We start from the raw sequence: 16,721 nt of genomic DNA on the forward strand, positions 1-16,721 counted from the left end.
CACAAAATCCGGACACAATGGAAGCCAACACGTTTAGAAGCCCAGAGGTCGTGGCATGATACGGGGGACAGGGCAGGTTCACGGATGTAAGCTCGCCGAAGAGACATGTGCCAGTTCATAAAGTCATTGATCCGGTATAGATAAGATAGGAGGTAATGATTGAATGTGGTCGTGGTGGAAGTGAACAAGGGAGGGATATCGAGTTGACAAGGGCGTGGGTATTGAAACGACAACGCAGGGCCCAGGATAGAAGGATAAGCGCGGGTACGACAGGACGGAGTGATGTGGTAAAGGAGCAATCATTAGAAAGCACCGGCGGAGGCGGTGGGCGGGTGGCGGGTGGCGTGTGTAACAGTTTGATGGTGGAAGAGTGGTTCATGGGGGGAAACGTTGTCCCAGTCAGATCCTTGGCCGAGGGGATGACCGTAGAGGCAGATGTCTGAATGTAGATCAGCTGGGGACCATTGTCACATCGATCAGGTTGGAGGACACTCCTCAACAAGACGTCTCCGGATGCAACGAATGCGTGGTTGAGGAGAAGCGAGCGATGAAGGTATTGGGAACATAGAGGAACTCACCGACAAAGGGGAGATGTTCAGTCAAGGAGAATGTCGAGCAAGGTGGCAAGGATAGAAGTGTCAGCTCGAATGAATATATTTTGTTTCAATGGGAGAAAACGCACGCTGAGTGGGGTGATAACACTGGAGTTGCTCAGCGAGAGAATGAGGGAGAGGAGAGGAGAAGATGTATCAAGGCTTCTTGGGAGGTGAGAGGTTGTTGAGGAAGTTTTGTTGGGGTGAGATTGGATGGGGAAGAGAATTGGTCTAGTCACCGGGGGTCCGTGCACCATTGCGCCATGGTGAGCCAGTAGTAAAGCCAGTGGATACACCTATGACATTGCCAGTCGAACACGTCAATGGCCTTCACGAGGGGTTCTGTGCACCTGAAGCAAGTCATGTCAATCAGGCTTAGTTCAATCCAAGAGTCACGTATGACCACGCGGAGAGTGAGTGATACATCTTTACAACCAGGTGAACATATGATACTGCCAACGGCAGTCGTCAACATGACCGTCAGCCTGATGATACTTTAGCGAGAATTGTGACTTCAAAGAGATCAGAAAGAAGGACACGGGACGATGTTGTTGATGGGGACTGAGTATGCAGGGGAGTCAGCGGACAAAAAAGCGTCACTGAAGTAGGGGCACACGAAGGTCACTCACCGACGGTGATACCGTGTCTGGGTGGGTGTCAATGGCGGCGTAATGAAGAGCCCACATCCGTCTCTTGAAATGGGACGTCTGACATGAAGGCTCGCAAGCAGTTGTCGCATGGAGGAGGGTGATGGAAGTTCCGTCGACAAGACATCTTTGCCGAGTGCTCGTGACTGGATCGCTCTCTGGGACCATCTTGCCGCAGACTTTGACCGCTGCCAATGTCAGCCAGGTGTCAAAACGTTGATATCGGACTGTTCCTCCTGACGGTGATCAAGAGTTTTGTGGCTTTTCAAGTGGGTGGAAGACACTGCCGATGAGGGGCATTCGACCAGACAGGGTATACGGTGAGGTCAATGGAGAGATCATGGGAGACGTCAGGACTGTGGGGGAAGCAAACGAGATAATGATCAGCACACCCACAGTTGCATTTGATGAGACCGTTGAGACCTGTCAGAACTCATACGGACTGTGACGAGTGAGTAGTGGACGAATATGTGTGTGTTTGTGAGTTTGACCCAGTGAACATCACGAAAAGTAAGTGCGGAGACGTGGTATTTTTGCAAGCCTATTTTCCGAGAGTATTTCTCTCCGCGAGAGATGACCTGTCGCTTTTTGATGTCAATAATATCGAAAAAAGTCGGAGTACAGTTTCACTGACACATTTCAGACGGATGAGGGCTTGGAGCATGATGACATGTGAGTGGGATTGATCTCCCTATGGTTGTGCTTGTGTCTTGCCTGCGGGTCTGTTCGAGCTACTCTTTTACGGAACGATCGTTATGCTCATCGGACTTCCTGCCAACACTAGATCTGTTCCTGGACAGTTTGGTAGGCTCACTTTCCTCCGACAGTCTGAAAATGGCCTGACGAGGGCAGTGAGAAGATACAATGATCTGTCACGGTATGAATCCACGTGTTTGAAGTCTGCTCAAACTGGCATGTGTGATGATGAGGTGCAGACGTTTGACGGCTTTGAGAACGAGTGGGAAGACCCATAGAGAAGAGTTGATCACCGGGATCTTCCCCGAATGACTTTGCTGCAAGAGAGGTGACATGGTCAATACATAGACTCGATGCATGATGACATGTGAATGGATTGTGTTACATGATGGTGATGCTTGTCCCTTCGCCCCGAAAATAAACCCAACTTACGCGTCCTTCGAGCAACCAGTCTGACTAATGCTTATACTCTCGCTCGCTCTCCCTGTGTTCTGGCCTCTCCTTCTCACTCTCAACTGCACATCTGCCGCGTCTCTCTCACCACCTTCTCCCGCATCTTCTGTACCTTCTTGATCTGCATCAGCAGCCTCATGCTCTTTCTCCTCCTCTTCTTCTTCCTCCTCTTCTTCCTCCTCATCAATGGTCTTTTTGCTTTTAGCCGAAGACCTTTTCGACCTGCTCGCACGAGCTCGCTTGGACGTTTTCGCTTTTGACTTGCCGGCCTTGCGTTTCCCAGAAGCTTTCTCAGTGGTCGGAGCATCCTCACACTCTTCGGCCGGTGGCTCCTGTGCCAGGGCTTTGCCGTACATGCGACCGATCCTACAGTCGTCCTTCCAAGACGACGATCGTAGTCTGGCACTTAAGATCTCGCAAAGGTGCTGAGGATCTCTCCCAGCCAGGTCATAGAAATCGCATGCCCGATGTGTGACACCATCGATAGGTCTTTGCAGTCCCATGTAATGTACCGCCGCCATGTGGTGAATGAAGTCGAGCATATTGTTGTGAGAAACGCCGAACCTTCTGCATGTCGTATCGGGGCAGGCTAAGCGGTTCTGAACCATGCAGAAGGACAGCGTCAATGGGTAACGCCCAGCGCTTCCGTCTGTTGAGCTGGTATCATCGTCGGAGCAATCGTCTTTGTTGAGGCCGTCTTCTTCTTCCAGAGCAGCGTAGGCGTCCCATATCGACAATACGCAGGAGGCAAAATGCACACTGGTGTGGCGGAAATCGCCAGCAAATTCAGTCATTCGATCCGCGAAAGGGTCACATATGTTGTGTACGCAAAGAAGACAGTAGCCGACCTTGACGATTTTCTTGCCGGTCTCGTGGATCTGGCGATACTTTTCATCCGCACAGTGCGACGGTGCGATCTCGAGGGACTTGACAGCATCCGGGACACCTATATCAGTCCTGACGCCATAGGGCTGTGCTGTGGTGGGCAGAAAGGTCTTGGAGTAAAGATGAGAGCAGTATTCAAAATGCGACTGAGGGTCGGGGAAGTACTGCGACGCTTCAATTGAGTATGGGGCCAGCTCGGGGAATCTGGCGGTGTCGATATCCCAGGTACCAGCATTGTAAGACGCTAAGTCTTGCTTCCATTTTGCCCTGGTCGAAATTGTGGGGAGCCATATCGAGTGTGTTAGCAGATGGTCTCGGGTGGTGGAGAGAGTGGTGAGCTGACAGGAGTTGCATTCTGGAAAATCGCAGGAGATGGTGGCGTTAGGCTTGATGGCTTGACGTTTGACCGCATCGGACAGTTCATGCAGGGATACCCCTTGTGTGGGTTTCGCCAGTTTAGCGTTCACAGACTTTGTGGAAAACTTGAGGGGGCTTTTGCTTAGCCTGGAGGGGTATTTGGATAGCAAGGCAGGAAGAGCGAGGCTCATTTGAGACTTGGCGGTGCATGTGTGGACGTGCCTGATGCGGGAGAGAATTGGCGTGTCTGATACGTTTGCCCCGCAACTGGGACACAGGCCATCAGGCCCGGGGAGATGACCTGGCCGGAACCCGTGTGTGAGCGTTGTTATGGGGCGAGCAGGTGTTAGGTCGGTCTGGGCGGCGAAGGCTTTGATGGAGGTGGCTAGAGAGGGAGCTGCGGTGAAGACAAGACTTGCGAGTTGGGACAAACTATAGAGATCGTTGCTGGTGTCCGGTTCAAGTGCTTTGTCTGAATCGGCTTGTGCGGAAGTTGAAGGTGGGTGAAGCTGTTCGCTAGCGTGGGCAGGGGTGGGAGCCAGGGGGTACTCTGCGTCATCTATGGCGTCTATGTCATCCGCGTCTAGCTCTGTTTCTTCTTGGCAGCTTGCTTGAGCGAGACTGGCGAAATCAGAGGCGTATTGTAGGCGATGGGTGCGGAGAACGTATTCGAACGCTTCCGAGTCGTATTCCACAATGTCCGCAGTGCTTGACATAACGTCTGGCATTTGGTCCAAGGCAGCTTCGTCTTGTAGGTGGTCCGGGGCTTGGGATAGCATCACAAGCCGTTCTTGATCGTGGGCTTGGAACCAGTTGTAGCGCTCCTGCCTTAAGATTTCTCTGCTTTTTCGACCCCACACCACGTGAAGTCGAGACCAGCTAGTTTTTATCTGTGCTTGCACCTCAGGAATGGCTTGTTTGTAGGCACTTCCCTGAAGGAGATCCTGTCGCAAAGATCTGTGTCTCTCGAGCTCCTCAACGTCTGACTGTCAGCCACCGGCTCCCTTGGGATGCTGTGCTAATGTTGGATGTCCGAATCGCCTTGCACGGGAGTGTGACTTTGTCACAGTGGACGCGGGTGGGCGGCAGAGAGCGGTTGTAATGAGCTGGATAGGGGTGAATGGGAGATGCGACTCACACTCAGCATCGTCATGGATCGCCTCTATTCCCTCGGGGGATAGGGAGATTGGGGCTCGAGCCGCGGGTGACAGCATGTTTGGGTGGAGAAGCAAATGTTCCATGGCTATCGTGGCGTCTGAATCAGCTGCCTCATGAACATGAGCCGTGATATCGGTGGCCCTGCCACGATCAGCCACTTGCATTTAGCCTGGTGGGGAGGTAGCAGTGTCCGTGGAGGAATGGTGGTGGTGTGAGGCCGGTGGGGACGAAATGGCTCAAGTGACTCACGGGAATTCCCCAATGTAACGCCGTAGCACTTCCTGACATAATGTTTGGCCCAGCCTTTTTGAAATTTGTGCCAGAGGCACACCTGGGAGAGTCAGCGGTGCGACTGCGAGGTGAAGATGTACCCACCAGATGCAAACATGTGTACGGCCATTGACCGGCGTAATGCGTATGGTGTGATGGCGTAGGGAAAGCCGGCAACCAAGGAGGTGCGTGTCATGACCTTGTGAAGCGAGCCAACGGTCCAAGATGACCGAGCGGATTGGCGTGTACTTCGACATATCGCGAGGTTGCCACGTCCAAATTGCAAGACTCGTGGACAGGGAAAGTTGCGGGAGTGAAGCAGAAGGTCCAGGGGACAGGGGAGGGCGTCGTCCAAAGTGGCCAGGACTAGGAGCCAATGGACGGGGCAGGACCACAATTCGCTTTCCGCGAGCAAGACATGTTCCTTGTCACGGGAGGCGTCTATTTTGCCGCGAAGGGTGGTGAGGCGGAGGGCGAGAGTGGGAGGCGAGTCAGGGTCATCTGCTGGTGTGATGCATAGCAAAAAGTCTTGGTACCTCATGCCCGGGGTATCGATAGGCTGTTGGTCGCCGGGTAAGAGGGATCCTGGTCGAAGTGCTGTCAGGCGGAGCACGGATATGACAAACAGACCTTGCCATCTGGCTCGTAAGGAATGTTGCGCGTTGGGAGAGAAGAATGCTTGGGCTAGCTGTTTCATTCCGCCTTGAGATGTAAAGGAGCGGTGTCGCTCCTGGGGCGAGAGAAACTTGTCTTTGACCATATCACCCCGAATATGCCTGAACACTGAAAGCCTGGTGAATCGTGGAAGCTTGTCCTGCCTGTGGAGGTCGAGATAGCGGAAGAGACGCCCGATAATTGTGACGGCAGTGTTGACTAGCGGGAGTTCGTAGAAAGCGGCAGAGGCGTAAGATGCCCACCACTCAAGGAAGGAGGCGAAGGCTCTGGAAGGCATGTGAGGGGCGGAAGGATTGAGAAGTTCGCTTGCGGTGGTGGGTGAGCCAGGAAGTAGGTCGTTGGAGCCGGACTCCACAAGGGTCCCGAGCCATTGGTCAAAGAGCTTCCAAACATCTTGGTAGCGTCGCAGTGTGGGGACTGCCAAATATGCGGTGGGATCGACCACGATTGAGTTGTCCTGGATAGCTTGGAGCTCTTTGAGAAGTTCTTCCTCGTTGTCGGAAGACATGATGCGGGACTGGCAGTGTGGTGGGTGAAGTTGCTTGGAGGGGTTGTGAAACAAGGAATGAGGAAGGTGGATTGAGGAAGGAGGAATGAGGAAGGAGGAAGGAGGAATGAGGGAGGAGGAATCAGGAGGTGGTCATCAACAGATCGGGTCCAGTGAGCAAGTGCCATGTGCATGCCACGTTTGTTCCCCTGGGTTCCCCGGAGTTTCTCGGTAATATCTACAGAGCACTCGTGGCGCGTGGGGGTACGATCACAATGACGCGACTATACAAATTCGGTCTCGTTTATTTGTGCCCCCCATTTCTGGCCACCTTTCACGCGACCATACAAATGCGGACACACTGGACCACTGTGCCACAAGGGCGTTGGTGCATGCCATGTAGGCACATTCCTTGGTATTGGTTATGTCAGATAGCTGCCCACATTTGCCAGTAGGAAGGGACCAGCACTGGGCCCCTGAAAGTCGGTGTTTGTGGCCGCCCAATTTTGTGTGATGGTCTGGTGTGGGCAAACCACTGCCAGTATGCAAAAGTTTTGTTACATTGGAGTGCCCAGTGCCTCCCTCCACAGCCTGGATCCAGTTATATACTGGGCAATATATGCACCACTTGTCGCCTTTCTTGTGAAGTGTTGTGTGTCTGTGAGTGTTCTCAATGCAAGAACTGTGCTTGTCAATCTGGCACTCATGCTGCATTGGGTCATTTTCTGAGGTGGGGGACTGAATGAGATCACTGCGTTCCGTCTGCGTTCCCGAGGGTGACTACAAAGACGAGGACGCCGCGTTCATCTGAGTACTTGACCGGTCTTATGCATCGCTCATGCACGTATCAACTTTCGTTGGACCGTCTGGCGCATTATCTTGTCTCTTTCAGCTTGAAGTCTCGTTCGTATGTAGGCAGGTTGCGGAATGATGATGCTTCTCGATCTTCTCTCCCAAATTTTCGCGCGTTCTTCTCCTCCACGTCTTTCTCGTTCGTCCTCTTCTTGCGCATCATGTCCCACGCTCCAATTGGTGAGTCAACCCCCTTTTGTATGACTTTCTACCCTTACGTGCAGCATTGCTCTCTGTTTATGACAAGACCGGTCTCTTGCCGTTCGCCCAAGGGCTCAAATCGTTGGGGTTTCGTCTTCTGGGAAGTGGTGGGACGGCCAAGATGATCCGTCAAGCTGGTATCGAGATCGAGTCAGTCTTGTCTCTTCTCACCCTGTTCCTGTCACGTAGCTGACTATGTGTAGCGACGTATCGAGCATCACCAACGCACCGGAGATGTTAGGTGGCCGAGTGAAAACTCTTCATCCAGCTGTCCACGGCGGTATCCTCTCCCGCGACATCCCCTCCGACCTCGCAGACTTGGCAACGAATCATATCTCCCCTATCACCCTCGTGGTGTGTAATCTGTACCCTTTCGTTCTTCAGACCTCCAAACCTGATTGTAGCCTCGCCGATGCCATAGAAGAGATCGACATTGGAGGTGTGACCCTTCTTCGTGCGGCTGCTAAAAACCACGCCAGAGTCTCCATCGTCTCTTCCCCTTCCGACTATGAAGTGATACTGGACGAATGGAAGGCCAGTGGGAGTGTTTCAGACGCTACGAAACGTGGTCTGGCACTCAAGGCGTTTGAGAGTACGAAAAGTTACGATGAAGCAATCAGTGATTACTTTCGGAAGATGTACTCGAGTGTGGACACTTCGGATGAGATGAGAGCGGGTGCTGGTGTTCAAACTCAGAGGATGGCTCTGAGATATGGTGCGAATCCTCATCAGAAACCTGCACAGGCGTTCGTGGAACAAGGCGAGATGCCAATCACCAGTATGTCTTCCTTGTGCCTAATCTCTTTTAGTGCCTATTCTCTTCCAACCATTGACTACACATGATCCTCGCTTCCCGCCTTTGTCGCACTGTGGCGGCGACTCGACGTGCAAAGACTAAGCTAACATCCCCAGTCCTATCCGGTTCACCAGGTTACATCAACCTCCTCGACGCACTAAACTCCTGGGCTCTGGTCAAAGAACTCTCCCAAGCTTTGAACCTCCCCGCAGCCGCTTCCTTCAAACACGTCTCCCCAGCTGGTGTCGCCGTCGGTCTCCCTCTCGATCCCACGTCTGCGAAAGTATTCGGAGTGGATGATATGCCCAATCTGTCCCCGCTGGCTTGCGCCTACGCTCGTGCTAGAGGAGCGGACCGTATGTCTTCTTTCGGTGATTTCATCGCGTTGTCAAGCACGGTAGATGTGGACACTGCTAAAATTATCTCGAGGGAAGTCTCGGACGGAGTCATTGCGCCGGGATATGAGGAAGCTGCTTTGGAGATTCTGAAAAAGAAGAAAGGTGGGAAGTACTGTGTGCTTCAGGTGAGTATTGCTTCGCCCAAACTTTTATTGATAATATGAACGGGTCTGACCTTACGTTGGGAGATTGACCTGATGGACAGATGGATCCTACGTACGAACCACCGGCAATTGAAACTCGTCAGGTGTATGGAATCTCGTTGCAGCAAAAGAGAAACGACTTTAACATCAACGCTTCTTTGTTCAATAATGTCGTGACGAAAGAAACCGAGGTGAATCGCAACGACCTTCTTCTTTCCCTTCGCATTCCTCCACTTGACTCGACTTAAATTACGCCATTATAACAAGTCCCCGGGGGAGGCCAGCGCTGAGAACATGTGTCGTCTTGAGATCCGTACTGACCTTCAGCTACCCGAATCAGCCATCACCGATCTCATCGTCGCCACACTCGCTCTCAAATACACCCAATCCAACTCCGTCTGTTACGCTCTCAACGGTACCGTCATCGGTCTCGGCGCCGGTCAGCAATCGCGTATACACTGCACCCGCCTGGCAGGTGACAAAGCGGATAATTGGTGGATGCGACATCATTCTCGAGTTCTCTCTCTCCCGTTCAAGCAAAAAACCAAGAGAGCAGATAAAGCCAACGCTATTGACTTGTTCGTCACTGATCAAGTTGGTGAAGGATCAGAAAGACAACAATGGGAATCTTTATTCGAAATTGTCCCCGAACCTCTGAGTGTGGAAGAAAGAAAAGAGCACATGGCCAAATTGACTGGAGTGGCTTGTTCAAGTGATGCTTTCTTCCCTTTCCCCGATAATGTTCATAGGGTCAGGAGAAGTGGTGTGAAATATCTCGCTGCCCCTAGTGGTAGTATCATGGATTCTGCCTGTATTGAAGCGGCCGATGAAGCGAGTATAGTTTTCTGTCATACGAATTTGAGATTGGTGAGTTACACTCACGTCTTGTTGTCACGTCTGTTTGGCAACTACGTCGATTGAGGAGATGATACTGATGTCAGTTCCACCATTAGCAAAGGTCACGAAGCGATCTTCTGGGGTGTTAAGTGCAAAAGTGAATCATATCCCATACGAAAAATGCATGTCCAAGATTATCCTGGTCCATTTGACTAAAGGCAATCCTCTGACCGTGCCTCATGCGAGCAAACCGTTCTCCATCATATTTCCATATCTCAATGATCTCGAATGTCGCATTAAGAACCCATGTACACCTCTTGCAATCAAACTCGACACTGTCCAACTGGGATGTTGGTTGTCTAACCATCTACGTATAAGCCCCACGATGTCCGTTTTCTGTTCCGTTGATCACTCACGCAAATGCCATTCGACCGGGTTCTACGGTCTCATTTCCTATCTTCACTTCAAACCTGACCGTATCCGTCAGACCAAACACTTCAGGATTGTCCAATACCATATTGATCAGTTTGTTCAGGTCGAACAACATGACCTCTCCACCTGATTGTAGTCTCGTTTCCATCCTGAAATTTTCCAACGCGCCGGAGAGGAGAGAGTTGAAAAGCGGTACAACTTCTCGTATCCTGTATTCAACATCTCTCCCAACGCCGTGAGGGAGGAGGAATTTCGGGGCTCGATGTTGAGGTGGGAGATTGAGTATGAGGAAATGTTTAGCTCCAAGGGATCGTAGAGTGCGAAGGTTGTTCATGTACGCGTCAATGAGTTTCTCGCATGTCTCGCGGAGATTGAGTCGGCCGATACCATGACGCTTCCATTAGTGAATATGAAATGTCACTGATAGCACCCAAGTTGATGATGGCTTTCTCGTCTCATCTGTAGACTAAGGTGGAATATGGTTATCGTGTGTGGGACAAGGGTGTGTCAGATCGACGAGACGAGAGTGAGGAGCTCACGTCCATTTGTTGCTAAGGTCAGCAATGTCGTACAGGTGGGGTGAGGTCTAAGTGACCGCGAAGTATAAGAATAAGTCTTGAATGATGAAAGAGAGGAAGTGATGAGACCCACCAGATCATTGATACCAAACATGGCAAGGAAAAGCGAATCATCAGAGTGCCAATCCGCTACTGCCGGACCTGGCATAGGTGTGAACAACTCTCGGAACTCTTCGACTTGGGTATCAAATGATCTGGGTCTCAGCGCCCATTTCGTCTTTACTCCCTGAGTGGTGCATACCCCCATTTCTCTACACCGGGTGGAAGACTACAGATCAGCTCTGGTACATTCAAAATGAGAAGAGTGAGACGGACACGTTGGACGAGATGGTCGCTCCGGGAAAACAGAATGGCCAGTATTCGATATCTCCCTGTCAGTAGATTGACGATGGCAGTGATCAGACCGACTTTTCCACTGCTGAAACACTCTACGAGTTAGCGGTCTATTATCATTCTCTGATGACTTCAATGCTATACGGGAAGCATGATCACCCACGAATAAAGAAAGTCAGGCCAGCGGTTGGTATGGAGCCATTCTCGGTAATGCTTCCTGTTAACAACGTTCGGAGAAGATGAGAAGAGCTGACCCATTTCCTAGGATGTCCATCGCCTATGCCGTTGTCCTTGTAGGGGGAGTTGCTCTATGTCAGCGGACGGAGTATATGTCGGTGAGGGGCGTGTTGTGGTGTTGAGTAAGAAACCTACTAAGTAGCAGCTGGGGGGTTCAGCATGAGAGTAGGTAAGATGGCAAATTGGTTGGAATGGACATGAGGTGGTAAGTAGGTGGAATAACATGAATCACTGACAAAAGGAATCCCCGCTGTTGCTCATGAGTCAAAGCTTGAGGCTCAGATGAAAACTCACAAAACGAACATATGTTTGGTAGAAGGCCAGTCAAAAGTACATCTCTCGTCCTGACCCAGCATATCATACTCTGGTCCACCCCGAGCGTCCCAAGGTCGGAGAGAAGGCATCGATTGAACGTAATCGGTGATTGAATCTCGGATGGAGATGGGGGTAGCCCAGGAGAGGTAGGACGAGTTTGCAGCTAGCGAGAGGAGGTATGATGGGTTTGGAAGAGACAAAGAGGATAAGAGGGGAGGTCGAAAGTGCTGATACACCGCCACGAGCCATCCGGAGAGTGAGAGGAGAAGCAGGAGAGGAGGGATGGCCCTTCTGGGTAGAGCGAAAGAGAGGACCATGGTGTGAAAGCAGAGAACTCCGGCCTGGAAAGGGCTACCCAGCAGGTGTAGGCTATGGTACTACGTGGGGTATCCTATAGAAAGAGTCAAGAAATCGATCGCTGTGGAATGGGCGTCATGATGAAACGACATGGCAGAGTAGCGAAGGGGTGCAGGAGTCGTAATTTTAAGCAAGGTAGGGGTCAAGACGCGACTGACTTTACATTCCGGAAGGGGCTTAGGTAAGCCCAACCATACATACTGTATATACTCTGTTAGTGTCGCCTCTACAGGTCAGTCTCTCTACAATCAGCCAATACTAGTCTAAGTACCCAGTGTACTTGGTCCACTTGGACTTGCCTTGGTCACCTTAGAAAAGCAAATTTCCAGAGTGTCATAGCCATATGCTGGCCGTTGGCTTGGCTTCGGTTCACCCCTTCGGTCAACCAATTCGATCAACCCGTAGTCTCGCCACCCTTCTCCTCTTGACATTTGACTCTTCATCATCTTTTTTGGTGTTCCCTTACTTAATATATAGCTCACTAATTTTCTCGCCCGTACCAATCCGATCATAGCCACTTGATACTCCACTCGGGTTGCGATTCATAATCATGACTCCCACTTACATCCCACCTCACCGCCGGACCTCTGACTCTTCTGAAATTGAACCATCCCCCCTTACCAGAAGTACACCTACTAAACATTCATCATCACCATACTCGAATTTGACCTCCTCACAGAGTACTGACTCCCTCTCTCTCAACCGATCTCTACTGGCAGAGCGTCTGACCCCTAGGTACCCTAGGTCTCGATTTGGGCGTGGGGACGGTCTCTCCCTTCAAGATCGTCTCGTCCGCCTCAGTGGAGAACGGGCATTTGTCGAACCCGCTAGAGCGATTCCGGTACGCTCCAGGCGTTTTCCTAGAAGACAGAATCCCGAGAATGTTCCGCCCTCAGGTGAACTTTACGACGACCTCGGGGAACAAATAGAGGTGGTGAAAACCACCGCTGAACACCCTGACACTACATTCGAAGGAGTTGAGATGGTAGGAAGCTACTCGTGGATCGGTGGTGAAGAACCCACCATCCTGGTCCCGGGTGTGTCTTGATCTTTAATTAACCTCACACCCATCTCCTCTGCCTTCATCTTCCCTGCATCCTGAGCTGACGGACAGGATGTCCTCGAACTTGGGATGACAACGTACACGTCGGTAAGGTGAAACGAGATGTGGATCTGGGGATGACAGATATCGCCGACGGTACCTTCATCCACCATCTATTCCAAGTCTCGCTGACGAATAGAAAATTTGGCTCATCTTCTTCCACATCTATCTCCAGTAGAGCCAATTTTCCACGCAGTCACCCCCGACAAATTACACGATGTCGATATCATCATCGACCGTTCCAATTTGCGTAAACTCCTTCACCTGGCTCTCTCCCATGACAACCTATCCCATTCACCCCCACAATCAAGACGATGGAGGATGACCGCGGAGTGTTTCGGAGAAATGGTGGTATTCCATCGATGGGAAACCCACGATCGGCTCAGTCCCTTCCCGCTGGATAGTCATGGTCATAACGTAGCTTACAAGCTGGCTCATACTACCACTCCCCGAGATGTTGATAGGCAATTGGACAGATGTCGGGGGTTGGTCAGATATCGATTCGCCGGGTTGGTGTTACTTGTCAGCTTTGATGTCGACGCGGTATTGCCCTCAGTCTTGCCATCGACTCTACACATCCCACCGTACAAATTAGAACCCCGATCGATCAGTCTCTCAACAACAAGAAGTCAACCAACCTCGAAGATACCCGGTAAATCTCTGCGTGTGATTCCCTCAGGATATCCAGAGATATCGCTCGAATCGATTTTAGAGATCAAGACCCGATCTTCGATGAAAATTATCGACGAAGATATTCCCGACATGTACACCCAGCTTGTACTTTCTCAGACGCCCACAGTTTATTTAGCCAGACACGTCGGTGGTGACTTTAGTGGTGACCGAGTGGATCGACTAAAGCTATGTGATGAGCCCTTTGTTGGAGTAGCAGCAAAGATGCAAGGGGCATTGAGACGGGTGGGTGGGATGTTAAGGGAAATGGTAAGAATCGTGAAGAGAAGGAAGACCGTGGGGTTTGTCTGGGATGATAAGGAGTTGCGAGGTTATACGATGATGAAGAGGATGCCGAAGTTGTCGAGAAGGACTTTGGATATGTTGGATGAAGTGATGGTATCGGGAATTGGGTCTTTGTCGGTGCACCTTTTCCTCGATACCCCTCATTTCCTTCCTTCCTGCACTCTCCGGGGATCTGACATGGTGGTTTTGATTTGTGTCCCGAATACATCCTTCGTCCGACCTGATAGATGGAGGATCAGATCGGAGAGACATGTTATCGGCACTATCAACGCACAGCTGATCTACAGAGCACTCGATTCGATTCATAAGCCAGACGAAGAAGACCAGTCCGACGCTGGCACTCTGATTGATGTTGACGCAAATCGCGACGCTACAAGCGTATTCTCACACGCCGCGTCTTGGAAGTTGGACGTCCTCAGTGACCTTGAAGAGTTGTTCCTTCAAGATGTACATGGTGAGGAGGCTCAGGAGATAGATGAAGTTGATGGGATAGCTGGGTTGTAGATATTCCGTTGTGACGATTGGCTGAGTCGAAGGACATGCCTGAAGTCTCGATGATAAGATGAGGGCCATGAGGGTGTTGACAGGTACGGGGGCTGAGCGGCCGGTAGATACAGCGTCGAAAGAAGTATTCATAGACTTGTAGTTGACCAGACAAACCACTCGCTGCCTGCTCATTGATATTTCACAAGTTACTAGTGTGTGAGATACGTGAAACGAAGATGTTTATCATATCGATCAAGTGCAGGTTGGAAAGAAGCAACGAGATGTAATCCACCCTTCCTCCATCACCCTGCATTTTGGACGGGTTCAAACTCTATCTTATCCACCCTATAAACTTCATTCCTTCTCTGTCACTTCTCACCTCTGTGTCCTCCTCGTCTTCATCCCTTTCTATCATCCTCCACACACACCTCCGTCCGTCGTCGTATGCTGGTGACGAACCTCCTTTGGACCTGATCGACCATCAATCATCGACGATCAACGATCAAACGATCAGCCATCAAAAACCGATCGGACAAATCCAGTTCCTGTCTTTTTTTCTCATCTCTTCGAGTCCTTTTCCAACACCATTCCTCATTCTCCTAAACGCCGTACCCGCGGTCTACCCCATCAAGGTGGATATAACCTGATGCCTAGTAGAATCCGAACTTTTGTTTCGGCCGCGGTAGCAGCTGTCATATTGTTTACGCTTTATTCTTATTCCGGACCTGTTTCCATTCCTTCTACCGAGAATGGATCGGTTTATGTCAGTGTTGGACAGATAACGGGGTATGTTAAAGGGATCGCAGGGACGAGTGAGTCATTCACTCCTCTTCCACTCATCTCTCTTCCAGTTGTCACCCTTTCCCGAGCGTCCACACACGCTTCCTGTATGAACTCCCTCCGACTAGAAGCCATTACTTTCATATCTAGTTTACGGTTGTGTGGGTTGAAAAACACACATTTGTACCTATAAAAAAGAATGCTATTATGTGGGTAGAGATATAGAGGAGTATTCTGATACTATAGCACTATGGGAAAATATATATCTTCGGAACGGAACATGGTTCATAATCACACCTATACCTCAACGTATGCCTTCAGTAGGGGAAATCATGTGTGACTCTCCTCTGGCCAATCGACAACATCCACCGGCGGGAGAAGACAGATTAAGGTTTTTACATCCTAATGAGGCGATGGACGTTTTGGGTCCGACGGCGGTGAGGAAGACTGGCTTGTCGGTGAGTCGTTCATGCTATTTCACTCAATCCACTCCTAAGGATGGTTGTTACGACGACGAACGGAACACGCTCATACGTGCCTACATAATTCCTTCCTCATTCTGTCTCCTGAACCAGAATCGTCTTACTCTTTTGATCCCTCTTCGTGTCAGAGTCAATCAACTCTTCACCTTTTATCATGATGTAGAGCATTCGTTCCAATTCGTTCCCGCTGGCAGATTCTACCTCCCTGCCTCATCTAGTACTTCTTCATGAGTGTGACGGAGATGAGAGCAGACCTTCATGGTGATTGAGACACAAGATGAAGATCACTGATGACAGATGTTCTTCAACGACGAACCTGGTCCCAATGGACAATCTTTCCTCGCTCACTACTTTCATTGTAAGATTACTTCTTCATCCGCTCCTACCTGACCCGTTCTCATTGACCTCACCCCTGGATCAACTTAGGAGAAGTGCTCACTCAGCCCTTCAAGTAGCTTCATTGACACTATTCACCTTTCCCTTTCCACTCCATGACTGAAAACCTGCTAACTTACAGTCAGTAAGCAGAACAATCCAAGTTAACAACGACAGCTGATACATCTCCCTTTCCCCTCCTGCAGTTGGTAAGTCACTCGCGTATCCCCGTCCATAACCCCACTGAATTCCAGCCGAGGTATTCCTGAGCGCGTGGAGGGTTACGGTCTCTGCCTACGGAACGGCGGATATACCGGAGAGATTAATGTATCGGACAGTACCCACCGATTGGGTGAGTATTCTCCATCACCTTCTCTCTCAATGAACATTTTCAAGCCAATGAAAGTGGGGATGTTGCCGGATCACAAACCTTTTGTCCTTCGTGTCAATGTCTGGAAACAACTAATGGATAGAGAGATAAAGCGGGTTTGACACCTTGGTTTCAACAAACTATCATGCCTCGTACAGCCGTGGAGGATGCACCATTATGGATTGATAAGAAGAATAGCGGGACAACTTTTGTTTTTGACCGAGTGAGATTTGTCTTTTCTCCCTCACCATCTCTTCCTTCCATTGCTTGGTAATTATTGAAGACACATCCTCCCTCCGTCAACAAACAAAAGTTGTCCCGCTATTCTTCTTATCAATCCATAATGGTGCATCCTCCACGGCTGTACGAGGCATGATAGTTTGTTGAAACCAAGGTGTCAAACCCGCTTTATCTCTCTATCCATTAGTTGTTTCCAGACATTGACACGAGG

At 50.5% G+C, this 16,721-nt stretch overlaps 5 protein-coding genes across 5 annotated transcripts in view; 3 read left to right on the plus strand and 2 right to left on the minus strand.

The window, feature by feature from the left end:
- Positions 1–828: 828 nt before the first annotated feature.
- Positions 829–6,242, minus strand: TREMEDRAFT_61474 (uncharacterized protein; the record flags this gene model as incomplete). Its single annotated transcript, XM_007003982.1, has 8 exons — positions 829–943; positions 1,223–1,428; positions 1,875–1,931; positions 2,055–2,109; positions 2,369–4,613; positions 4,770–4,930; positions 5,039–5,120; positions 5,165–6,242. The coding sequence occupies 8 exons, from the start codon at positions 6,240–6,242 to the stop codon at positions 829–831; spliced, it is 3,999 nt and encodes a 1,332-aa protein (XP_007004044.1).
- Positions 6,243–7,234: 992 nt separating this feature from the next.
- TREMEDRAFT_71419 (uncharacterized protein) lies at positions 7,235–9,651 on the plus strand (the record flags this gene model as incomplete). The annotated part of the gene is made up of 7 exons (XM_007004262.1): positions 7,235–7,253; positions 7,298–7,424; positions 7,478–8,052; positions 8,187–8,593; positions 8,674–8,802; positions 8,939–9,478; positions 9,553–9,651. The coding sequence occupies 7 exons, from the start codon at positions 7,235–7,237 to the stop codon at positions 9,562–9,564; spliced, it is 1,809 nt and encodes a 602-aa protein (XP_007004324.1). The 3' UTR covers positions 9,565–9,651.
- Positions 9,652–10,362: 711 nt separating this feature from the next.
- TREMEDRAFT_61476 (uncharacterized protein) lies at positions 10,363–11,660 on the minus strand (the record flags this gene model as incomplete). Its single annotated transcript, XM_007003983.1, has 6 exons — positions 10,363–10,431; positions 10,532–10,652; positions 10,700–10,726; positions 10,774–10,825; positions 10,955–11,097; positions 11,323–11,660. 6 exons carry the CDS (start codon positions 11,658–11,660, stop codon positions 10,363–10,365), a joined length of 750 nt encoding a protein of 249 aa, XP_007004045.1.
- A 590-nt stretch (positions 11,661–12,250) lies between these two features.
- Positions 12,251–14,281, plus strand: TREMEDRAFT_61477 (uncharacterized protein; the record flags this gene model as incomplete). Its single annotated transcript, XM_007003984.1, has 3 exons — positions 12,251–12,737; positions 12,815–12,898; positions 12,942–14,281. 3 exons carry the CDS (start codon positions 12,251–12,253, stop codon positions 14,279–14,281), a joined length of 1,911 nt encoding a protein of 636 aa, XP_007004046.1.
- A 372-nt stretch (positions 14,282–14,653) lies between these two features.
- The window catches only part of TREMEDRAFT_43468 (uncharacterized protein), a 4,703-nt gene continuing 2,635 nt past the window's right edge, over positions 14,654–16,721 (plus strand). Inside the window, exons 1-6 of the mRNA XM_007003906.1 lie at positions 14,654–15,075; positions 15,290–15,501; positions 15,823–15,883; positions 15,923–15,928; positions 16,155–16,252; positions 16,374–16,502. Of these exons, the coding sequence (XP_007003968.1) occupies positions 14,910–15,075; positions 15,290–15,501; positions 15,823–15,883; positions 15,923–15,928; positions 16,155–16,252; positions 16,374–16,502 (672 nt within the window). The 5' untranslated portion in view covers positions 14,654–14,909. The remainder of the gene's footprint in view (positions 15,076–15,289; positions 15,502–15,822; positions 15,884–15,922; positions 15,929–16,154; positions 16,253–16,373; positions 16,503–16,721) is intronic.

The sequence above is a fragment of the Tremella mesenterica genome, assembly GCF_000271645.1.
Source record: "Tremella mesenterica DSM 1558 unplaced genomic scaffold TREMEscaffold_4, whole genome shotgun sequence".
NCBI lineage: Eukaryota > Fungi > Basidiomycota > Tremellomycetes > Tremellales > Tremellaceae > Tremella > Tremella mesenterica.